The 26,569-nt window shown below is 37.6% G+C and overlaps 1 protein-coding gene across 1 annotated transcript in view; it reads right to left on the minus strand.

Annotated features, from left to right (window-relative positions):
• Positions 1 to 3,654: 3,654 nt before the first annotated feature.
• Positions 3,655 to 26,569, minus strand: part of FRK (fyn related Src family tyrosine kinase) — a 61,110-nt gene continuing 38,195 nt past the window's right edge. The window contains exons 6-10 of the mRNA XM_035538576.1: positions 18,185 to 18,343; positions 13,228 to 13,409; positions 10,842 to 11,007; positions 7,703 to 7,882; positions 3,655 to 3,668 (exon numbers count right to left, since the gene is read on the minus strand). Of these exons, the coding sequence (XP_035394469.1) occupies positions 3,655 to 3,668; positions 7,703 to 7,882; positions 10,842 to 11,007; positions 13,228 to 13,409; positions 18,185 to 18,343 (701 nt within the window). The remainder of the gene's footprint in view (positions 3,669 to 7,702; positions 7,883 to 10,841; positions 11,008 to 13,227; positions 13,410 to 18,184; positions 18,344 to 26,569) is intronic.

Raw genomic sequence — 26,569 nt, forward strand, 5'->3', positions numbered from 1 at the left:
TTGTACAGACAATTCTGAATCTATGAACTGAACACAGTAACTACACGTCTGTAGTAGCACAGTAAAAGATTCTCAGCTGAATGCTTGCAATGTACTGAACTCTCAGTTACCTGTGATGGGTAAGAAACAGTGACAAATGAAAGCTAGCCCAAAGCACTGCTCAGGAGACTATTTATTAAACTTTCATCTTTCTCTTTGGAAACCAAAATACTGAACTTGGATGACTAGGTGGTTTAGCCTTGTCGTTACCAATTTCTCAAAATTCTCTATACTCAAATGTGCAGAGAATATATCTTCATTGCAGCTCTTGAAACTTACACTAGCCTACCTGATATATCTCTACCAGCTAGTGCAGGGGTTGGTATCAGCGTAGCCAAAACATCACAAAACTGCACAGGCTGCCTCTGTGATACATTTCTTCAGCTTTCTCTGTGAGATTGGTAATGGATTCTAGTTTGCTACAGCTCTGGTAGTGGCACCTGAGTTATCTTGTAAAGTAAAGCATGCTGTGTCATATCACCCAGATTGAAATCACACCTTTGACTGAAGCAATGAGCAACCATACAGAAAACAGCAATTTCCTAATTTCAAAAATCCTATTTGAAGCACTGGAACATTTCTCAACTGCCTTCATAGCCACAGAAAGGTATTCATGTTAAGAGAGCGCAGTAAATTTTAATTTTAGAAGGACAGAATTTTAATTTTACTCATAAAATATAAAAGATAATAAAGTAACGGGTCAGATGTTTTTAGACCTAAGAAACAGCACCATTATGATTTAGATATCTGTCATAAGTTAACTACAAATCAATATTTGACACTCACACTATATTTAAATTACATTCCTCTAAAGTACATTAAGAATTCAATGTTGAGAATGCAGTTATTCCACAGATCAGGCTAACAGAGGGCCAATGTAATAAACAATTTATAACTTTAAGTATGTTTCCCGCAATAATGTTCCAAAATCCATCCTAAATAAATCTTGTATAATATCTCATTATAACTCATAATTTAGCTATATGAAGAATTAAAGAATTAAATTATGGTTATTCTCTAATACACTGGATGTTTTATCTTTGCCCTTAAGAATCATTTCATGGCATAATTGATTGCTGGAACCACATATCTTATCTCAAGGATGAATAAGAAAAACTTCACAAAATGATTTTAGAGCTTTGGGACTTGTAAGAGGATGTGATATGTATTTATCAGACCTTCAGAAACCACAAGTATAGAGAAATCTCTTATCACTGTATGAGGCAGGGATTAGCAAACACACTTCTTTTATTAGCATGACAACTGATTAGAGGAAACTCATAGCAACATTGCATGCTCCTGAAGCGGAGTGTGTGTATTCAGGAGTCAGACATGCAATGGTATGACCATGTATCACTGTGGTGTCAGGTTGGGGGATACTGTCAGGTCATCCTGAAGTTGTTTTATCCTAGCACTGACCATATACAGCAATCTGTGAAGCTACTGAGCTATACAGAACTATAGCTACAAGTGCGATGGGAAATGATCTTGGCATAAGAAGCCTTCCAGTTTTTGGCTAATTCAGTCAATTTGCCACTGAAATTTAGCCTTGCCAAGCTAAATGAAAATGAGCTAGAATGTTCTAGATTTTAATATTAACTTTCGTTAGGACTTTTTTATTTTTTAGGACATTTTTTTTCTTGGGAGGACAGAAACTTTTTATTAAACTTCAAAATAGAAAAGCGAAAATGAAATGCCCATACAGACCTGAAAAGGATAACAGATCCTAAAAGCATTTTTTTTCTCTGAATTTTCTGCTTCCTTCCTCATCTCTTTTATAGTTTCCTGACAAATTGTGTTAATTTACCCAATTCCTTCATCTACTTCTGCTAATATAGAGATGGCAACCTGAACGGGTCTTGCCTTCTGTCAATGTAAACTTAAGTTTTCTAAATTGTTAATGCAACCTAAAGTATTGTAAAACCTCTCAAAGATCATAGGAAAAGGGCAAAGAAAGGTATATATGCTATAAATATAAAGGTAAATGCTTGCCAAAACAAAGCCTTTCACTGCAGAACTTCCAAAGGGAGAATATTGTCTTGTTTGTGAATGCACTCCAATGCACATCAATGGTATTTCAGGAATCACAAGTATTGTCCACACCAAAAGGCAGAAAGAACCCTATTAGAAACTGCTGTTTTCAAATGGCCATAGACATTTGATTGCAGCTACCCCAGCTGGCCAGCTGGTTGGAGTACTTGTACACATATCAACAGTGTATAAATACAAAATTTAAAGGTTGTGCTGCCACCAGTGTTTGTTTTACAAGACTATAAATTAAGGCAGAGGTCATCTTAAAGGCCACCAACAGTAATGAAGTTTAATCTCAGTTTTGGTCTCATGTTTGGCCCTCCAGGAATTTCTCTTCCCACCTCCCCTTCTTTCAGAGAAGGCTGCTGTGAAGTTTGTGATGTAGCAGCTGTCATACCTCATTTCTTCGAAATTCCAGTAGCATATTAATCAGACTAATATTAATTATATTAGTCATATTAATCATTCATAATTTCAGGGGTCCCAAAGATTTACACTGAGCTATTTCTCATTAACACCATCTCATTAATGGCAAGCAAGGTACAATTTTTATCAAGTTCTTCAGTTCTAGTGATATTCAAATCCAGAAATTGTCTTTGATTCATTTCTAGAATACTGAATGCTTCAAATGTGTATTTTAGTGTTTTCTGTACTTCAATAAGGAAGGACTGAATTCTTCAGTAAAATGTAGCTGTGAAAATTAAAATGCCAAAGTACTTTTCACTGATTTCCCAGCTTTCTTATACTTGTCACTTGTCATTTCTCATATTGGATTATTTATTTATTTATTTATTTATGGATTTGTCATTCCTGCAAAGCTGGAGACTGGAAAATAAATTACATTGGTCTGCTGACAGTAAGTGTGAATAGAATGGAAGTCATTTTCACAGACCCCAGCTCAGCATTTTGTTCAAGCACAGTTCCTCCAAACAAACTTTTCAAGCAGGTGACTGAGGCAGGAGTCTGTTGCAGGCTGGAGAACACATCAGCCCAGATATTGACAGACTGAATGGAAGCCATGCAGCTTTCACAGAGAAATGCCAAACTGTATCTCTTGGAACAAGGTTGCACAACTCCTGTGTGCAGCATTTTTACCTGCTCCAAGGTCCATGCACTACAAATAGGACTCATACTGAACACTGAGTTGCAGTGGCCATGGGAACACTAAGTGGACAGGAGACTACAAAACTTTTTAAAATAGTAAAATAAAAGCGTATAGGACAGCTTAAGGAGCAAATCACTTGAATGAGTCGTGCTTCTTTTCTATTCCATAAAGACTAGGGAGTCCCTAATACTTACAGTTCAAAATACAGTTGCAGTGCTCTATAACTTTTTGAAGAATGAAGTATTTAAGACAAGTGGATGTTCTTCCTTTCTGGTTGAACATTTTTAAGCTATCTTTTGTAATATAACATAAAATGATTTAGTTCTCAAAGAATAACTGAATTACATAAATAAAACATTACATAAAAGATGTCTGAGTACAATTTATGTGAAGTGAATTTCACAAGATCTGGTATATTGTAGAAAATTCAACTCACCTCTTCTTGATCCTTTTATTCTATCTAAACATAAGAATTTATGTCAGTTCGAAAAATCTATTACTCTTTCTCATAACTGAATCCATTATTTTATCTCCATGATCCATCAAGTAAAAACAAGTGCAATACATAGCTCTAGCAGAACCTTGAACATAAAAGGCCTCAAGAATAGAATAAGTTAAACCCATCTTACCGTGCACTATAACCAGATATGATAACCTTGACATTTAATTTAAATCAAGTCATAGAAAAGACATCTGACTGTAATTGCTATTGGTCATATAAATAAATACATGATTATAAAATGGATTGGACTTGGAAAGGTATAGTTTTGTGTGTTACATTGGCAATAGCACATTGAACTTTGTGATGGTTTATCACCCTTTGCTACCTTCGTCCTCCAGTCTTTCCTGGTAATGGATCCATCTGGCTGAAAAAATATGGAGAGAAAGAGCTGAGAAAAAAAAAAAAAAAAAAAAAGAAAAAAAAAAGCTTCTTTTTCCACATTACTCTTCATTTCCAGAGCTTTGCAGATTACACTGCATTGATGATTCTTTCTTTTATTTGTTTCCCTGCCATCCCAGGGGCAGTGTTACAGCTCGAATTAGAGCGGCAACCTTTCACTAGTCCAACCAGGCCTGGCTTTAGGATCAGACAAAATAAGGAAACAAATGTAAATGTCTGGATTTAAGCCAGAAAGATGAACCAATGGATCTCATGGCAGCATATGTGGTTTTAAGCTTTGCCTCACTTCATTTATGTCTGGTGGCAAAAAAGACTCTACAAGGCACCACAATTTCTCAGGGCAATGCAGTGGGGAAAAATGATCATCCTGGCCCCACCACCTACCTGCCTTTTCTGCCTTTCCATGATTTCTTCTTCTGCTAAGAAAAGAGGGTTGGCTGGTCACCAGGCACATGCCAGGGAGGTGGAAATTTTGTTTAGGCTTAGAAAACAAAGGCTGGCTGCACTCCTTCACCTACACTATGTCACCTTGGGGGAGCCAAATATGCACATATTGCCTCTAAGCTGAAGACAAAATAAACTAATTTATTTGATGTGGTGTATAGAATGAGACACACCAAAGTGACTCTACCTCCTGCTGTCAGCCAGTGCTGCTGCTTATCTCCCATCCTGGGCCAGCACATACTAGAGGCAGCTGGCAGACCCAAACCCCATTAATAAGCTAGGGCTGTGCAAGCATGCAGAGAGACAGGAGGAGAGAAAAATGAGCAGGATGTAGCAGCAGGGGAAAACGCCTGCCAGCATCATCCCAGCATGCTAGCCTCTGTCACCTGGAGGCCACCACACGGGGGTGCCTGCTCCTTTCAGCTAAGCAAAGACAAATCTTGAGGCCACACTTGGAAGTGTGAGTTTGAAACAACTAATTTCATTTTACAACAAGTAGGTTATCACACATACACACCCTCAACAAAGAAGTTTGTCTCTCTCCTGGATACCTTTAGAACAACAAACAGAAAACAACCAAACAAGCAAGCATCTGGGGTGCTTTATAGGAGAAATGTAGTTTTGGTGCACCATCTCAAGGAGCCTTTCTCTCTCTTCTGACTATAGGAGAAATTAGGGAGACAATCTGTCCAACTTGACTGGATGAACAGCTTTTCTGTTCCCTATATGCTGGTTTAGGCTAACGTTCATTGTGCAGGTGTACTTTCCTCAAAATTACTGGTGTTGCTTCAGTGGAGTGCTACAAAATCCTTTTTACTTTCACCTGAGGGCAGGAGCCAGCAGACAAGTTGGTAAAATTTGAAAGTCAGAAAATTTTCCCATTTCCCTATTGCTGTTGTAGTTTGTTTGTTTGGTATTATTTTCCTGGCAACTCATCTTTGGGAAAAAAAAAAAAAAAAAAGTCTCCATTGAAACACACTTCTGTCCTTTTCAAGGTTATATTTCTTTTATCAGCTTTTTTTTTTTTTTGAATCATGCATACTCAGCTTTTATTTGCAACATTCTTAATGTTTCCAGTCTGAAAAATCGTCTTAGAAATACTGCTTGAACATCAAGATTGCAAGTTTGATGATGAGTTTGAATAACACCATTCCTGTTCTGACAACATAACACATCTCTGTGGGATTTGCTAACCTCATATTGCAACAGTGCTAAACACAGCTCCTGGCCAGAAGAGAGGTGCGTGGATTGATGGAAGTTTGATAACCATAAATAATATCTCACTGGGGCCAGGAGCCAGTAGTTAGCATTAGCCTAGAAACAAACAGGGGCGGTATTACAGCATGAGACTTTGCCTGGGACTCTCCCAGATCATTCCATGCCAATTCTTATCAGTATGGGCTTGGCAAAGCCATTTAACCTCTTCTTTCAGAGTGGTGATCACTTTCCAAAATCACATGGATGGTATGACAGCTAATTAATTACTGCTGTATTGCGCTTAACAAATGTAATTAGTATAAAGACAGCTACAAGGGAGAAACACTGCACAAAAAAATGAAGGTGAACAAAAACAGATCACTAAAGAGGCTATAGGTGTGGTCAGACAGAAAGAGGAAAAATAAATAAGGAATAGAACTCTGAATAGACAGTGCATGAAAGATGTGCTTGAAATATATATATATATATATATATATAATAAAAAGGTATGCTGCCTTCCAAAAGTAGAGGAGGGGAAAAGGAAATTAAAAATTAGAAGCAAGGCACTGAGATGAATGGATCTGAGATATCCAAAGAGAAGAAAAGATGATAAAGAAAAGAGGTAATAAAAGCCACCCAGCCTTTAAAGTAATGAATCTTTTAATTTATTTATACCTTTTTTGATATTAGAGGAAAATGGTTGAAAACTTACACTGAGCTCATGCTATGTTAACACAGTAGAGCTCTTAATTCCTGGATTATGTTGTTAAATAATTAACTGATGAATCATAAGTAAATAATTGAAACTTGGTTCTCTAAACCTCACAACTGAGAACATAAAACTGTCACAGTTATATTAAATTTTAGCAAAACTGATATTGAAGTTAATTAGAAAATCTGGAAAAAACTTCTAAAATCTGTAGCTGTGAAGACTGCTAGCAGAAGCATCTGGGCACCATTTCCCTGTGGAACAAAATAAAAGGGATCATCAATTATTTAAATCTCCTACATTAAAGTTAAATCTAGAGAAGATGGAAGCATGGATTTCTAGTCCTTCTGTGAAATACCTACACCTGCCCTGAGCCTTGTCCTGTTGGAGAAGGTTGTTGATGTGTGCAGAAGGATAAGAGGTAGGGGGTCACACTGACATGCTAATGTAGTTTTGATTTCTTTTTAAAATATCCAGAATTCCTAAACTTTAAGAGCTATGAAACAAGTCCTTACACTTCAATAGACAATGATAGATCATAGGTTTCAAGACACTATTTAACATTCAAAACAAACAGCTTCAGGAATCTAATAATAATTGTGTTTATTCTTGTAAAAGAGGAACAGTATACAAACTAGAAAAGATCACTCCTGCATCCACAGAACAAAATAATTCCTTTCCCCCCATGAACTTTTTTTTCTTTTTTTTTTTTTTTCCAATACAGCAAAAGCATGTGTACTTCGGGTCTAAGCAAGGCAATTAATCTGGATTCTGCTGTCATCATGTTAATGGGATTTTTATTATTTTTTTGTTCCGTAAGAGAACTCTCAAAGCACAGATCCTGCTGTGCAGAGCGATCAAACTCCTCTACAAGCACAAACTGGTACAGTCCAAAAATCTAAGGAAAAGCAAATAATTATTCCCATAAAGAAATTATGAAACATGTTACTGAGTTTAATTTCTTTTTTTTTTCTTTCTTGTGATCAGATATTCAAAAAATAAATAGAAGACAGTTTGTATTTGAGAAGCCCCCACCCTTCCAGCTTCCTGATGCTTAGTCTTGCAAAACACTTGCCAGCAGCAAAAACTTGAAGTGTCTCTGAGTGCCAACATTGGCGTGACAATGTACCAGCCCTCCTTGTCTTCACTTCATAACGTCTCACTCCACATCTGGGCTTAAATTAATTTCACAGCCACCCCTTCAGTCACATTCACCCACTTTTCCACATCAACCCCCACCTTGGGGTTCACTTGGCGATGCCATAGGTGTTGGCACTGATGTCATTCTCTATGAAGCTCTCCAGCTGCCAGCACAAGCCCTGGAAGGTGGGCCTCTCGCTGGCCTCCTGGCTCCAGCACTGCATCATCATCTCATAGACAGCCTGTGGGCAGGACCTGGGCTTAGGCAGTCTGTACCCCGTGTCCAGCATCTGGATCACCTGGTGTCCTGACAGGCCTGTTGATGGTTCAAGGAAGAAGGAATTCATCAGACTTCCAGGGTCTGTATAGGCATGTGTGATGCTGCATGTCCCTGTCTCCTACCGAGATGAGAAAACGGGGTGCTTTCTCCAACTGCAGCCATGCTAAGGGCAGAGATGGGAGTGGGAAAACCCCATTCCACAGTAAAAGGACACAGAAACCAATGGAGGTGCCCAGATCAGCAGCTGAAAAGCACCTTCAGCACCTCCCAGGCTCCTCATCCCGACTGTTCCGATGCAAGGCATTTCAAATGGGTTTGTCTCGGTGGGAGGCTTCTCCTCTGCCACCCATACTTTGCTTAAATTATTTTGACATCTACTTCACTTAAGCTAAATCTACGTCGTTCTGCTCTCAGCGGCTCCAAAACCTCCCAAGAAAATCTATCCTGCTTTTGAATTTTCCTTGCATTTGGAAAGTTTTTGATAACATCTACCCTAATTTTCCTCTGGTGCAGTTATCTTGTGGCATCCTGCTCTGTCACCGTGGGTCATGGAGAAGAAGCAATTCCCTTATCTTTGTTGTACCTTTTATGTATTAAGGCTATTGTCCAATTCCCTTTCAATTTTCTACTCTTTAAACTCGATCCTCAGTTGTGTAATCTTCACTTCTTTTTCTTAGATCTCTGAATGATGTTTCCTTTGTACATTACCCGTTGCCACAATGGTTCAACATAACCTTATCTCTTAACTGATTACAGAGGGCAAACTCCTGAAAGTAATATCAAAAAAGCAAATAACCACGGCAAAAGGACATTTTCTTCTGTAAAGTTAAAGGCAAACTATGCCTTTGTCAACGTATAATGCTATGTATTTATTCAGACAATACCAAAAATCGTGGGGCTATGTATCATTTCTACTTGAATAATTTATTTATGTGTGTGTGTTTACATATGCACACATACACAGTTCATGTAAGTACAAGTTGAGGATTTGGAGCGTTTTTTTGTGTGTTTTTTTTGTTTGTTTTTTAGTTTTGTTTTTGTTTTGTTTTGTTTTCCTAAAGTGTTTTCCCAGGATGGGAAGATGGGAATTAAAAAGCAAAATCAAATTTTCCTTTTACAGTAAATACCAGTTTGGGACCCCATGAAATGTAATTTATGGTAAATGCACCAGCCCTCAGGCCTGTTGGGATGCAGCATAACTTTTTTTGCTTCAGTGTTGCCCTTGTGTTCTCCTCACTAGCACAAAATGAGTCACAGTCAGGCATTTCATTGATATCTGTTGTTACTGGAGCCACAGTTCTTGAGCACTTCTCAGAGTGCTAGGTATATTGGCTGTTCTCATACCATTAAATGTACTTTTGTGGTTGGTGAAATTTTATTCCTAATACTCGTGATCCTTCTCTTTACGAAATCTTTCCACTGTGTAGTCAAATATGAGGGAATGTGGGAAAATCACCCTTATTCATTTTTTGGATGGCTTCTTCCTGAAGTACCTATGCAGTATTTCATCAACGATAGCGCATTCTTTTATGTGATATCCACACAAACGAAAGGAAAAACAAGGCAGCAGGCAGGTGAGAGAATGAGACCTCACCTTCAGTGCTGTGTTCAGTTTTGGGGCCCTCACTGCAAGAAGGACATTGAGGCCCTGGAGCAGTGTCCAGAGAAGGGCTATGATGCTGGTGAAGGGTCTCGAACACAACTCCTATGAGGAGTGGCTGAGCAAACGGGTTGTTTAGTCTGGAGAAGAGGACACTCAAGGGAGACCTTATTGCTCTCTAGAACTACCTGAAAGGAAGTTGTGGGGAGCAGGGGGTCGGCCTCTTCTTGCAGGTAACTTGCAATAGGACAAGAGGGAGTAGCCTCAAGTTGTGCCATGGGAGGTTTGGGTTGGAAATTAGGAGAAATTTCTTCTCAGAAAGAGCGGTCAGGCATTGGGACGGGTTGCCCAGGGAAGTGGTGGCATCACTGTCCTGGGGGCCTTTAAGGAAAGGTTGGACCTGGTGCTTAGTGGGTAATATTGGTAGTATAGGGATGGTTGGACCAGATGATCTTGGAGGCCTTTTCCAACCTTAATGATTCTATGATTCTATAAAAAGCCTTCCCCTTTTCCACATTCCAGCAGCTGGCATCTTTGATCTGGTGCTGGAGGGAAATAGGCAGTTGGCTTCTGTGTATGTGAAATGCAGGTTGACTCCAGCAAGAGAAAGCTTGAATGGCTGTTGATCACAGCCTTTGGAAAGCTTCCAGGGAGCCTGGGGCAGCCAGAAGGTCTGACCCACTAAATGGGCATCATCTGAACAGCTACCTTTCTGTATTTACAGTTCTAACCCTTTAACATGCCTGTAGTTTGGGCATTAAGCTTTTTAATGTCCTGGTTTCAGCTAGGATAGAGTTAATTTTCCTCCTAGTAGCTGGTGTGGTGCTGTGTTTGGGATTTAGGATGAGAATAATATTGATAACACTCCGATTTTTAATTGTTGCAGAGCAGTGCTTACACTAAGCCAAGGACTTTTCAGCTTCTTGCTCTGACCTGCCAGAGGGCAGGCTGGGGGTGCAGCAGGAGCTGAGAGGGGACAGACTCAGGACAGCTGACCCAAACTGGCCAAAAGGATATTCCATACCATCTGGCGTCTTGATGAACAATAAATACGGGGGGGCTGACCGGGGTGGGGGACCAGCTGCTCAGGGGTAGGCTGGGCATCGGTCAGCGGGTGGTGAGCAATTGCATTGTCCATCATTTGTTTTGTACATATTATTATAATTATTATTATTATTATTACTATGCTTTCTTTTCTGTCCTAATAAACTGTCTCTATCTCAACCCATGGGCTTTCATTTGTTTCTGATTCTCTCCCCCATCCCAGAGATGGAGGGGGTAGGGTGAGCAAATGGCTTCATGGTGCTTAGTTGCCAGCCATGTTAAACCACAACAATATGTCGTTCTAAAAGCAAGAAAACAACTAGAAATCATTCCTTAGGTAAAAATACTTACCTGCATATGGCATCTTTCCATAAGTCATTATTTCATAGAGAAGTATTCCAAACGACCACACATCTGACTTAATGCTGAATTTGTTGTAGCAGATTGCCTCGGGGGCTGTCCACTTCACTGGAAGTTTTGTTTCAGGCCTGGTTTCACACATATTTCCATTTTCTACCTGTCATCAGTAAAACAAAGTAAGTCTGATTTAGGATTGTCTTTAACAAAGCACTTAAGCACCTGACCAAGCTAAGCTTGTGCTTAAACTTATCAAACGCTTGCCTTTCATGGTATTAAAGCATGCACTTACTGAAGTCTTTTGTTGAAGTGGGCATTACAGTTGAGAAGTGCTACTGTTCATTGGAGGCCTTTCCAAAGCATTTATCATTTCAAGTGAGCACACAGCGTTGGAGTGGCTTGTGATTAATTATGACCTGCTACTGTGAGCTCTGAATCTGGTGTGCAAGATCTCAAAAATCTGTCAGAAGTGGCAGTGTAAGCATCCTGCTGACACTAGAGACCAAATGTCTCCATGTCTGGTCTTCAGTAAATAGAGAAGGGAAGAGCTAGAGCTAATGAATTCAGAACCTTTGTTCTGTGATTCATTGTAACATTGAAGGGCCATTAACTTTGATAACAATTGCTTAAGAAGGTTTCAGGACTGAAGAACAAACTCCAAGTGATTCAAATTAACATTAGCTTACAGTGGCTGCAATTAATTCATGTGAAGTGAAGACGAAATACATATAGAAAAAGAAAAATTATTTGCTTGCAAATTTGAGTTAATTTTCCTTACCCATAGAAACATTTCCTTAAAGTTTTATAGCATGGACACCTAAACTTTGTGAACACTTATTCTCTCTTTAATTCCTAAATGTGGTTTAGTGTACATCACCCACACCCAAGCCTTGGTCAGGTTTTCCTCTTGCAAATTCAGGCAAATGTATACAAGAATTTCTGTTGTTTTTTTATTTGTTTGTTTGTTTAATTTAGAATGTATCTTTTTCATCTGTGATGTCCTAAAGCTTTGAACTATTGGTTCAAATGTTTTGTGTCTACATATCTACAATGTCTTGTATCTACACATTGATATAATTGGCATTTTGACCATAATACTCATCTCTAGAAGCAAGAAATGATTTGATTATGCTAATTAACATTCTGTATTTCACTTCTCTCACCTACTCATGTGGGATCTTTGCATGTGACCATGCTAGTACTTTGACTCAAGAGACAGAATATTCCTAAGAAAGTCTGCAAAAATGACTCTATAAAAGAATATTTTAGTGAAGTTAAATTTTAACAAGCAATGTCAACAGCTGTAAATTATTACCCTTTTTAGTGAGAAAAAAGGAGAAATACATATTATAAGCAATCTTCATTTAAAAACATATATTTTTCATGTTAAAGATGTTCAATCTGATCTTATATATAACTAGAAGAATTAAAATTAAGCAAAAAGCACTTTCAAAGCCCCTTGATACCATTGTCAAACCATTATTTTACAGTTCAGTATATGTAATAAATCCAACGCTGCTATGAACTTCAATACGCTGCTTGAATTAAAAAGAAAAAGTAAATGAGAACCAGAGGACTTTCTTCTCTGTTTTTCTTTCTCATAAAAGCATAAATCAATAAAAGCAATAGTAAGACCTCAGAAATCATGGGCTACATTTTGAATCCATAAAATATGTTAAATCAAGTCTTTCCAAGTCTGTTCAGATCCTTTTCAGAGGTAAGAAATCTCATTTCTAATCCACAGCTCTTTCTAGGGTGATCTTGGTCAGCATTACTTGGCATTCCATACCTCCCAAGGGTAGAGATGAAAAAAAAAAAAAAAAGAAAAAAAAAAAGAGAGTGCAATGGCAATGAACTTAAATCTGCATCAGATTCAAACATCTGAGAGTTCTCTTTATGAACTCCACAGTTACTGGTGCAGAGGAATAAGATTATTTTATGATTGCTACCTACATTCCCAAGCATCACAGAGACAAAGGAGAAGTAAAAAAGGAGAAAATAGCTGTGAATGCATTTTTATCTGCTTTTCCATACAGGCTCAGGAGCGTAATTCCTGCAATCTCTCTTCATGTGCCAGACACTAGTCTTGTGAATAAAGGCTGCAAAGCAAAGGTTTCCTTCCTTGGTGGCTGAGTGGGAAGCCATCTTCCCACCAGGCTGCCATCTTCAGACTAACACAAAGGCACAGGCCAGCTTCTAACCTTGCATGTGATAACACAAGTAGTGGGTACAAGGAAATGCATTAAGGATTCTTTTATCTGTGGACTTGCTTTTTTGCCTGAACACACTAATTTAGAGGTTACGGGACATACCTTAGTTGATGTCTTCTGCCTTTTCCCCTAGAGCTGAAGTAGAGCCAATTTACCCGTTCACAACCCACCTTAAAAACTCTTGCAAGTCCAAAATCCGCCACTTTGTAAACACTGTGTTCACCAACAAGAACATTTCTGGCAGCCAAATCCCGATGGATATAGTTCTGGGTTTCAAGGTAAGCCATCCCAGAAGCCACCTGAGAAGCCATGTCTACTTGTTGTTTCAAGAAGATTTTGGAGCCTGCATCCTCTATTTAAAAAGAAAAAGACAAAAGTAATATAATATTTGTGGTATTCAGATATAAATAACAGTTGACTTAATTATATAGCCAACACAAATCAAGGCAACCATGCAATGCAATGAAGTAACAGACCAAACAAATGTCAGAGGTTAGTGAACGGCACTACTTTAAGTCATAGAGCTTGTTTCATGATAACCAAGTAATAATGACTGCCCCATCTTGTAGAAAACAGTAGATGCTAAATACAGCAGTTGTTCTAGGTCTAGAAGGATCCGGTGATATATTCTAAAGAAAAAGACATTTATCTACTGTTAGCAATGCAGATATTTGCCTTTCTGAAAAGTGCATAATCCATCCCAAAATGCAAGTAAGAGTTAACATCAGTACTCACTGGATGTAGCCAAAGATGACTAAAGAGGGAAAAGGACAAAATTAGCCCTGCTGCCTGTTCTCTGGTGATCCTTACTAGCAAATACACCATCTGCTGTCAAGTGTAACTCTCATTTTCATTTTACAGTCCACTTGACTGCTTCACGCTGGTATCTCTGTTGCTGCTACTCAACACAAGGACTCCTCGAGCTGCTTTCAAGCTGCCTGCTACTCTTGTAGAACTTTCTGAAGCAATGTTTAAGCCACTCCCACCACGGTAAGATCAGCTAGTTCCAGAAACAGAGATTTGCTCTCAAAGATTGACTGTTCAAATAAAGTAGCAAAATAACTTTGCACAGAACAGCTTGCCTCTACAAATGAAGAAAAAGCCTCAGGTCCATGAAAACCTGCAGCCATAAATAGTAAGACAGGTACCAATAAGATGTTACTGGGATATGACACATTAGAATTCAAATCCAGGGGCTTTATGGCATTTTGAGGACAGATAAACTCAGCATAGAATTTATACCCCAAGGTAATCTAGGTACGCCAAATCAGTGTTATATTCAGGCATTGACACCCAAAGTCTGCAGCACTGAAACATATTTAGATGTCTGTAGCATCTAATACTCAGAATGACTTCAACTTTCTGTTTCAGAATCTTAACAATATCAAAAAGCTAAGCGTTTGCTGCTTCATGTATTGGCAGTTCTTTCTCATTGAGGATGGTGATTCGTCTTTCTTACTGCCTCTGAGTTAAATAAAACATTTTAGGCTGGCAGTTTTCTGTCACTTATTTTGAATTGATACACAGTGAAAGTGTCTTGGCATTGTTTTGCATAGCTTCCTCCATTTCTGGCATTTTATCTGACCTACCCTTGCAGTCACCCCTTACGATAAGTGTGAAATTCCATTGTTTACTAATCTATGCTGCACTCTCCTTGTCCTGAATTTTCTGCTCATCTGGATGTTCTGAGATGAATAGGTAAAAGAAATGAATTTTAAATGATTATATTTGCTCTGTATATGTATTGTCCTACTTCCTTTTTGAGGCTAAACTCATTGGCATGATAATCTACTGCTGAGATTATTTATTTTTATTGTTGACTCAGAAATTCTTTTCCTCTCTCACACATATGTTTAATAGCTTCCTTGACCTTTAGAAAAGAGAGAGGAAAATCAGTCTCTGTGAAAATCTATGGCTTAACCGTCAAGAAAATCTATCATCAGGCCACAGAATAATATAGCACTCAGAAGTTTTGCAGTTGTGATAACTGGCAGACATCAACATTTACTATTCATCTTACTGGGCAAAAATAAATCCACAAATGAAGCTTATGCTGTATTTAACCAGAAAATAACTAAAGATGTACAAGTACCTGCATAGGTATCTGGGTTTTGGAAAATAGCTTATGTGACTCAGTTTAAAAACCCTCTCTTTGTGTTCCCTTTCACACTGCACCTTCACCTGCAGACTGCGAACTACCTCCTTGTTAATGCAAAGAAACAGACCGACTTGAGCATGGGTTTGTCCTTGCTCTGTCAATGCTCCAGGCTGGCCTGATGCAAGCTTGCTCCAATTGACAGAACACAATAATGTCACGGCAGAAAGGATGACTCCTCATGTGTAATGAGCTGCATAAGTGCAGAATAGGAGTCAGAGCTGCTAAATCCTTCTTGTGCTTTATTCCTTCTAGGACATACAGGTGCACCATGTTAAAGGACAGGGACAAGATCCACCTCTATAAGTGGAGTTGCAGCAGAGGCTGACCTACTGCCTTTAGCATGTGGGCTGACAGACGGCAGGAGGCCACAACTGACCTCACTGTTGAAGTACTGCTACAGAGGTTTCCAGAACAGAGCCAGCTCCCATCTGTCTAAACCAGAGCAAGGTGGAAGAGTTTACAGCTGCATTATATTTGGGCATGCACATGTTTTAGTTTGTCTGAAAGTGTTATAAAGGAGGAAAAACTACAACAACAAAAAAACAAAGTTAATATAACTTCCACATCCAAAACCAGGCACTACTTGTGAATTTACAAAACTTCCCCATGGCTTATTCTTTATGCTATAAAGAAAATGTAGCATTTTTATGCCCTTTCCTAGTAATATTTTTTGACATGACTATCCCCCTTATATGAAAAATTTATTAGAGGAAATATCAAAGACAGCTCAAGGTCTGCACCTTGTTCTAAGCAATCAATCACAATATCTCATTTAGGAAATATGGGCAAATATTCACATCAACAGAATCTTGACAATAAATAAGTAAATACACAGCACTTTCACCAGCTGAGAACATTTCCTTGGAAATAATTCACCAAATTTCCAGACTGCGTCTCTGCCAGAAAAAGCCCCAGGTCTATCAGAAATGATAAAGGCATTCATACATTTATGATGATTTCATTCACATCCAATAACAAAGAAAAGTTTTCAGTTTCATTTTTGTCATACTGGTGGCAGCTCAATAACTCTGCATAGCAGTGTTTATCAAGAAGTATCCCAAAGTACATTCACAGGGTACACAGGGAATTCATGTGCCCATCACAATTCAGTTGCTGTCATTATGGTGAAATGTGATAGTCACCACGCATAAAATATTAGGGCTTCTTAAAACTGAAAACACATACCAAACATTTCCAGAATTGGAATTTAACCAAGGAACGTTCTCCAGACTTTTCCTCTCTTCCAGTTTGCCATTTTTACTCATAACATACACAGAAACAGCAGCCTTTTGGAAATGTTTTCCTGCTTCTTGAAGTAGCTGAGTGTCAAGAATGCTTATCAGGAGCTATGCACTGACCTTCAACCAATAAAGATCACTTTCAAACAGAGAGCTCTACTCAAGCTTCAAATCTATTTTCTTATTACTGTCACTGGTGGCAGTGACTTCTCTGACCAATACCTATCAAAGCAGTTGAATCTCTGCCTCCACCTCTTAGTTCTGCTTATCTCCCTGTGCATAGGCCATCAGAAAAGGAGAGATACCAGCAGGTTCCCATTGGCCATTTTTACAGTTGTTTTGACAGCTGCCTGGAGACCAACGGACTTTGCATAGTCTCTTATGCAAGGCTGCAGGAATTAGTGCACAAATCAGGCTGTATGCATGCAATGCCTACAAGGGCAGCTGCTGTGCATATGCTGGCAACTGATCTAAACATGGGCTGCAGCGCTGATATGTCCTGGACATATTGTACTCCTTGTACAAAGGGAGGACAATTTTCACCTGTGCAATAGCTGTGATTCATCCTGGCTTTCTCAGAGCTATTTCTCTCATTCAATAAATGTTTTCATGCACAGCAATCATTTTCTGACATGCCAGGCTCTTTCAGTCAGATAAGCAGCAATCTGCACATAAAGGTGCCAAAGATGAGTATTTAAAGGAAATTTGTGCCTCACAGCTTCTGACTACTAGCACTTAGTAATGCATGCAAACCTGTAGATGACCTGGCACAACTTCCTTGCAGCTTCTCTGGGGGCTTCCTAACTGGGCCATCCCTCTACTAGAGACTTCTTCAGCTGCAATTGTCCCTGGACCGAGCCTCACTTAAGAAACTGTTCCATAGAGAGGATGGGGGAAGAAGTGTATCACCTTAAATACTTTCCGTAGTACTGCACAGGTCTTTGACTTACGGGCTGAAGGCAGAAGACATTTACTGAGATCTTGAAGATCTGTCTGAAGATTTTTGGGAGAAATTTCTTCTCAGAAAGACTGTTTAGGCATTGGAATGGGTTAGATGTCTTTTCAAACCTTAACAATTCTATGATTCTAAGAGAACATCACAACCTTAGAGACATTTAGTATACCAGTCATCTCCTAAACTGAAAATGAGGAACAGCACTAGAACCAGGCATTTCTCAATAGCTGAGGTGAACTTACAGAGCAATCATTATGCTAATCTTTTCCAGGCTGTACAACTTTATTTTTAATTATTATTTGTCTTCAGAATAGCACTTTGAAGTGCTGCTGAGATAAAAGACCTGATGCGACAGGCAAGGGACAAATTCACAGTGAAAGACTATCCTTGCCTGATAATAGATTTTAAAGCTATTAAGTACTTGTTGTGGAAATGCCTCCATTTTGTGTCAAATATGATGACTTGTCCTTTGGTATGCTTATCTTTTTATTCTGTTGGTGTACATTCCCATCTAGTCATAGAACTGGTGGAAAAATATGTGTCATCATAAGGCAGGAACAAAACTGTAAATGTGATTCTTTCCTGCTTCTCAGATACTTTGGCATGTCAAATTTGTTCATAAACATCTTTCTTTCCTCTTTTCTCATCCCCAAATACAACAAATAAAGCAGCTTTCATATTAAACCAAGTGTTTTAATTCTATCTTTTATGTTAGTATATTTACTAAACTGAAAGCTGTGGCACCCCTTGAAAAGAGTTTCTAGTTGTATGCTTACTTTGAAGGTATTCTAGAAGACTTCCATATTTCATAAGCTCTGTAATAATATAAATTGGGTCCTCCAAGGTACAAACAGCATAAAGCTGTATAAGCTTTGGATGTCTCAAGTTCTTCATTATTTGTGCTTCCCTCAGAAAGTCTTTTGGATCCATTGAACCTGAAACAACACCATATAACAAAACATAAGCTAAGGTTATTAAAGACCTTTCTACCAGCCTGGCAGTCTTAAGGCAATAACTGAGATTGTTTTCTGTCTCTCAAAGCACATTAGCATCTCAAATCTTCACAGTTCCCAGAGAAAACAGGCAGAGCAGCTGAAATAAACAGTTAATGAGTGAAATATGCCAGTTGCACAGGGATAGAGAACATATGTGTTCCAGCCCCCAGGAATATAAAGGCTAAGATTAACCTCCCACAGGCCTCCCCTAGGCAGAAAAAAAGTGAGGCTAGAATGTAAACTGATATAATTTAAGCAAATAATTATGTTGCAACTTGTTAACAAAATACCCAGAAACTGAGGTAATAGTATCTAGATAATGAACATAGACTTTCCTACAAAAATAGTGCTACAATAAGAATATGTTGTGCTATCGTTATCAGCTTCAGCAGTCAAACCTTGAAAGCATTGAAAACACTTTAGTATGTCAGGAATGGATATGTGCATTTTATATACATAAATGCAAAAAACTATTTATAATGTTTACATAATATATACATATAAATAAATACATATATTCTCAGAGTGAATATGCAACAGTAATTTTATACCACCTTAAATGTGTAAGTATCTTAACAGCTAATAATCCCAAATTTTTACTCGTTACATAAGGTTATACTATCATCTCTAGTTCTATTCATATACACAGTGAGTCAATATATAAACTAAGTCAAAAAAAAAAAAAAAACAATGCAGAAACAGCACAGGGAGTGAAAGTCAGTGGCAAAGTTAGGATTAGAGCTCATACTTTCTGAATAGGGCATTGATTAGGAAAAAAAAACATGCACAAATGATGAAAAGTTTTCTCTGTGGATGATCCAATAGTGATCAGATATTCTCAGAGGTTTGAGGATGATGGCAAATAACATGGATTTAACAATACTTGTAAAAACAAATGTGAAATTATCCAACTACTCAAATATTTGCTTCCTCCCAAATCAAAATATTTTCATTAAGAAAATATTACAGTGAGGTTTTTGAAAAAAAAAAAAAACTATTCAAGTCTAATCTGTTCTATGCCATGTTTAAAAACAGCCTCTTTTCTTAGTGTAAGCAGAATGAGTCATTTGAGAAACCAAGCCTGCAAGAGTAAGAGTCTTTATTTTATTTTCTTTAACATTAGGTAACAGACAAGGTTCATTTAGGAGCTTGGCTCTGCTCCTAACATGGATGTTTAAATGGAGTGAAATGCTGTGAGTATGCTAAATGCCTCAGCAATAAAACTCCACCAGAAAATCTGTTCTACAGAATGAACTGGTAAATCAGCCTGGACCACTTCACTCAACACCTACCATGAATGCTACCACCTAAGCAGTGCTCCAACCTATTTCCCAAAACATAAAAATAATGTGCGGTTTTACATCCTTGCATCAATGTAATAGAAATGACTGAAAAATGTTGCTGATAGACATTGTGAAAAAAGCCACTTGACACTGCAACCTCTGAGAGCAAAGACTATTGCAAGGGATAGGTGCTCATACTGTTGTTCTAACACTTTGCTTGGCAATTCCACAGGGTCCAATTTGACAATATTTTATAGGATGCCATTAGGAGGGGTGGTGAAAGGCAATGGATTTCTATGCTATCAATAAATGGATAGCAGCCAATAATGTATCTCCTCAGCTGGTACAGTCTATACCCATTCCTTTTTGTCACTGTCAGAGGAAAGTGAGGAACTGGACAAAAAGCAGATGACTCATAGGTGGTCCTGATAGAGCAGAAATGATAACACTCGGGAGAAAAAAAATATATATATATATCTGTAATGATAACTTTACGTCCTTTTCCTATGTAGAGCAGCACAGTCCTTACAGTTTTATCTGAACTTTACACAAATTCTTCTTTTCTAACAGTCAAAAAAACAAACAAACAAAAAAAAAAAAACCACTACAGTTATCTTTTTAGGGTTTGGGCTTACTTTGATACTGATTTAATACTGCGGTCCATTCGCTTACTCTTTTCAAGATACATGCATTTGTTGTGGAAATCACCCTAAAGTCTAAAGAGAAACTGTAAGTTGTGAGGTATTGTTCATCTAAAGGTAAATGCATAAGCCTGACGAGTGATTTAGCATCATCGCCAACATTTGACATGTTGATCTTAAAAGGAATAAAGTATTTGCTAACTTGAGGTCTACCAAACCACCTTTCCTCTATGGATCATTATACAGGATTTCTTCACACCATAGAAAATGACAGTCTGATTTGTTTCCAACATCAAATTTTGCCTATAAGGAATCTCTCAGTTTAATCATGCTATAAACTTCTTCCTACAAATTGAACCCAAGCAACACGTTTTTCATATATGACAACTTCCAATAAAGTGATCAAGAGAGAAGTATTCTATTATGAATAACAGCAAATTCTTCTTTACCCTGTTAATTAAAAATATTAATAATAATAACAGTAATAATAACAAACTAGTGACAAGATCAATAAGCATTTTCTGCATAAAGAGTTTGTATAACCTTCATTTTTCTTAGTTTATATCTCTAAATAGCACAAGCAGTAAACAGTGACCAACCCTCCCCCTTATAGTGTAGTTAATGAATGAAATGGCTGCTAAAAAAAAAAAAAAAAAAAAAAAAAAAGTGTCTTTATCAATCTTTTGTCTAAGATTAAGTTTTAGCAATTCGATAAGCAAAATAAAACTTGCCATCTCAAAACAAGACAATGTGCTTTTTACCAATCAAAGGAGCAGGAAGAAAGTTGCAGCATATTTCTCTGGGGAAGCTTATGGAAATGAAATGAATAAAATATATGCCAAATGGAGTTTCAAATAACTTTTTTTTTTTTTAGTTTGTCATTGAATTATGTGTTTGTAATGAAGTAGTCGTTTTCATCTGTAAATGGTAAACACAATATGAACAGCAGATCAATGTAGGTTAGAAACAGCTTGATCAAAAATCAACTATAACATAAGCTTTTACACAAACAACATGTATCCTTTTGCAAGACACCAGTTTGTGAGTAGATTGATCAGTACCTGAAGAAAATATGGGTTTGTTAATTTCTTTTTTGAACGAGAAATGTTTTGGTAAGACCAAACTCCTTAAGAACCAAATGCTAGGATATTTTTATTTGGTGCAATCTATGATGTGTTTCTTTGCCAGAAATCACCTCTAATTTAAGGCTAATTAAAACAGGCACTTATTACTTTCTTTCTGAAAATATGTTGTTCTAGAATTGAGGAAGCTCCACATTACAAGGCAGACACTTGGTCAGTTATTTCTATCTGATTTCCACTGGCCTAAATGTAAGTGGTCTTTAAATATTTGATAAGCCCCTCTGGATAGACTTTGTTTGCAACTTCTGATAAACCTTCAAAAATGACTTCAAAGTAACCTTGTACTTCAGAGCAACTTTGTCTTCTGTATAAGTTTATAAAGAGTGATCTTATGTAGAGAGTACACTGGGTGTTATTGTGATATTCTGAATAAGTTTATACATAATAAAGAAATAACATTAAAAAGTACAAGTTCTTAGTGACACAAGAGACTAACTGTAAACTATTCACACTACCAGGAGAATATGATAGGTATCCAACAACCCTCAAGCATGTTTTTCATCACATTCTAGTGAACTTACAAGTTAGTGCAAGTTTATGTACTGAATTGTAAGTTATGTATTGTAAAGTTATGTACTAAACTAAATGGAATAAATTTTCTTTGTTCAGGGAAATAGGGAAAATTTCCTGCGTGCAAAGCTTTTTACACTGCATATGCCTAAAGACATGACATACTGAAGAACTGAATATATTACAAAAACCTCTGATAACTACCGACCCAGAGACTATTTTGAGAATGCCTCCTAAACAAATCTTGCTTAGGAAGCTTCAGTGCAAAGAGATGAACTTGGGAGATACTTTACAATATGATAATGACAAGTGCATCTGTAAACTTGAATAGGCATAAGGAACTTTCTCAGCTATGATTAATCGGTGATGATAGATGTCTTCTATGTGTGCTGACAGTTGGAGAAGCAAACTAGCCCAGGGAACAGGTTCTAGAGAATCTATCACACTCAGCATAGGACAAAGTGCAAATCCCTGCTGTAATGATTTCCACTTAAATAGAAAAAACAATGTCTCAGTGAGAAAATAAAAACAGAAATATGAAATGGCATGGTTCAGGGACCTACAACAAGCCAGTGTTGTGCAGAGTAAAGAACAGAAATAGCAGTTGCTGGCTTCTAGACCATTTTCTTATCTCTGATTCCTACACATCTTTGGTAATTGTGGGTCAATAACTCGAAAGGCAGAGAAGATGTTCCTTAAAGCAAAGATGTTCTTGCGTTTTGTTTCTTTCATTCACCCATCCATCACTATGTTTTTGCCTGCTAAAATGTCACAGATGTCTCAAAAGCAGAGTGAGTCAAACACCAATGAACAAATAAGACAATTATCTGAATGTAGGCATCACATTACTACAGTTTTTGCTTATAGCCATAGTGATCAACAGATGTATAGTTCTGTGCCTTCTAGACTAGATGCCACATATTTTAGTCAGTTGTGGCCTAGAAATACTCATGTGTTTTCAACTTTTATTCGCTGCTGAACTGTCTTCAATGTGCTGCTGAGACACTTGAGCAACTCACTGCCAGAAGCTTGAAGGAGGCTGCCATCGGCTCATGCAATGCAGTTCTTCAACATAGGGTGGTTCATGATTATGCACCTGCATAATCAATATGGAAAATTTGTTCTTCATAGTGCAGTGGACAAACCTCCACTGCTCAATTTTTTCAGCTAAGCCTAATGTAATTGTGTTCTCAGTCACACCCCTCCAAAGTTACTAGCTAATATTGTCTTTTATATTAGGTTTACTGCATAAGAGAACTTTGTTTATAGACATCTGAAAATGTACTTAGGGGATTCTCCTCTGAAGAAGTATAATTTTCAATGTGAATGCTAATTTGTGAAAACATATAGGAAAATATTAAATCAAGAGTGACTGCATAATCAATCACAAAGCATGAGTATCCTGAGGGAGCACCAGACAAAGTAGGAAAGCAGGAGCTCTTTGGCTGCTCTCCACCATACACCTGGGAATATATTCTGAACAGTGTGTTCAGCTCTCCTTGGCAGGAGACTCCTAAAAAAAAAAAAAAAAAAAAAAAACCTCCTGCTCCTCTGACATTTTTTATCAGGACCATGTCCTAGTTTAGATATGGTAGAGTCCAATATAAACAATTGCACAGAAGATCAAAGAAGGGGGGACATTAAACCCTTGTCTGTTTATTGCAGAAGGGATCTAGCAGCAATCATAGCTCATATGCTGCCTTACAACTGCTGGAGGCTCTTCTTCCTGTGCCATTCTCCACTGGATGTTTGGGGAAAAAATAATAAGGGTGTACTTAATATTGCCAGAAACAATGAGGGAAGAAGAGGGAGAAGGGAAGAGGAGATAAGAGAAAAGAGACAAATAGAAGTAGGAGATGGAAGGACATGACCACCCATATACTCCACAAAGGAGGGTATTGTCCCAGGGGACAAAAATGCTGTAGCTGAAACCTCTAAATATAACACCAGCGAGTGCTGAGGTGACATGGAAGGCTGGTACCAAAGGATCAAGATTTATGAATTTTAACATAATGATAGCCTGTCTCACACTGGTAAAAAAAAAAAAAAAAAAGTTTAAGATTAAAAAAAAAAGTTCTAAAGTTCTAAATATTGTTGTATTAATTAAAGACATTGAAGATATTGTACATGACTTGCTATTACTTTAATCAAAAGACTGTAGCATAACGATGAGACTTGTGACTCTTCCTGCAAGGTTAACAGAAATCTTGTACAAATTTAAGGATCACAGACTATATTTTTGACATTGTGAATGGCTCCACAGTCCACCATTGGCTCTGAAAAAAAGTTTCTAAGAAGTCAGGGGAAAAAAAAATGATATTGGATCAATAGATCTCATCTTCTGATGTTTTTAGTGAGGAAGTTCTGATTATTCTGTTTAGAGATGGACAAAAAACTGCTAGCAGAAACAGGAACTCGTTGAAAAAGGATGGTTCATTAAATCTGAAAACATCTCAGGTTGAGTTCTTTTTCCTGCAAAATCTACCTTATTGTCCAGGAGGTTTGTATGTGGAACCTTATCATCCATAGCCAGTGAACTGCAAACCCAGCCCCCTGAAGCTGATTAAACCAGATACTCCATAGTCAGGAAGGCAGTGGGAGTTTATCCCACCAGGTTCAACAGAGAACAGTCATTTCCTGTGACCTCCTCAGGAACCCCAGTCCCCCTCCAGTTCTTGGTCAGAGGACTCAGAGGTTCACCACTGTGAGACCTCAGAGGCTCCAACAGCTTAACATATTTCTTAGTTTTGTCACTGTTGTAAAATCTGTGGAAATTACAAAATGCTGCTGGTAGCTGGATTCACCTCTTCCAACTTCAGGCAATAGATCTGAGTTAGTTGTCCAGACTTTGCAATCAATTGAAATAAACATGCTTTAATAGCATGTTATTCCCTGGTTCTAATGTAGATTTCTAATCTATAGTATGACTCATATGACATGTAAATACCTATTTCTTCCCACTAATTATTAAAGTCTGATACATCTAAGATGTTAGATGCCTAAAGATAGGGAAAAAAAAATGTAGCTAGTATGCTAGACATCAATGCTTCTGAAAGGAACACTTGTGAATTTTCTAGTTTGTGTGCAATATCTGAAAAATTGGCTCTAGCTCCAGATTGGAATGGAAACAGATTTATGAGTATCCTAATTACTCATAAGCCAGAAATCACATATTTCCATCAAGTGAGAATTGGTTCAGGGAAAAGTCCATCATTGCTACCTCACCAGAATTCTGGGAGTTGAATTATTCTTACAGGTTGGAAGGCCATCTACCTAAATACAATCATTTTAAGCCTTTTAGCAGCAATAGATAGAAATTAGAGAAGATCCAGAAAATCTATTTGAGGAATTTTAAAGATGATTGCAAATTGTGATTGAAAATTGATTTAACTCAGTTTTTAAGTGCCTCCAGAAAAGAAAGAAAAAAAAAAAAGAAAGAAAGAAAGAAAAGAAAGCATACAAGGAGGCTTTTATTTTATTAGAAAAAGACATAACAAACATTAAAGTGAAGACAGCAGGTAAACCCTGATGAGAAATTATGCCCACATTCTTACAGTCATTGTGATATATAATTGATGCAAACTGTCAAAGAGAGCAGAAGCAACTTCTCTCTGTACCTCCATCTCAGGACTAGAAGATGTCTAGTTATTATCTAGTCAAAAGCAAGCTGCATTTTAATTAGATGTAAATAATCCATCAGGTGGGTGAAATGTAATGGCATATAATAGCAAAGTATTCAGATTATACATGATCTAGATTTATACTGCAAATTAAAGCTCAACAGGAAAATACTCAAACTAGCAGAAATCCCTTCTGGCTATCAAGCCCATGAATCTATGATGTGCTGATTTGTATGATGCTCTTCAAAGTTGTTTGATATGTGATTATTTTACTTTATTAATCTGCTCTTTCCTGGAAATGAGGGCATGTTTCCATGTCACGATTACTCTTATTAACATATCTTTCCTATGTCTATGCCCTGATTCCCTTGAGAGAGAAACCTGGAAGGGGTTTCAACTGGGAAAGAGAGTGCCCGGAGTGGAAATTGGCCACTGCACCACTATATGTCCATAGGTTTTCCAGGCCAAACAGCAAGGTACTAGGACTGCAGGAGAAATTGTCTCATAAGCATAATTTATTCCTGTGATCCTTTGCATACTTGCACTTTCCCTGTGATTCTTATTTATGAATGTCCCTCACTGCTAACACCTTAGCGCTATCTGCACATGCCAGTGCCTTCTTTTGCTTTCTTTCCTTGAAAAACTCTTTGTATATTCATCTTATCAACAACAATTGTTGCAGCCACACAAGGGAAAAAAAAAAAAAAAAGAGAGGGAGAAAGAAAGAGAAAGAGAGAAAAAAAAAGAGAGAGAGAGAGAAAGAAGGGAAAGAAAGAAAGAAAGAAAAAGAAAGAAAGAAAGAAAGAAAGAAAGAAAGAAAGAAAGAAAGAAAGAAAGAGAAAGAAAGAAAGAAAGAGAAAGAAAGAAAGAAAGAAAGAAAGAAAGAAAGAAAGAAAGAAAGAAAGAAAGAAAGAAAGAAAGAAAAGAAAGAAAGAAAAGAAAAAGGAAGGAAGGAAGGAAGGAAGGAAGG

The sequence above is a fragment of the Cygnus atratus genome, chromosome 3 (genome assembly GCF_013377495.2).
Source record: "Cygnus atratus isolate AKBS03 ecotype Queensland, Australia chromosome 3, CAtr_DNAZoo_HiC_assembly, whole genome shotgun sequence".
NCBI classification, from domain to species: Eukaryota; Metazoa; Chordata; class Aves; order Anseriformes; family Anatidae; genus Cygnus; species Cygnus atratus.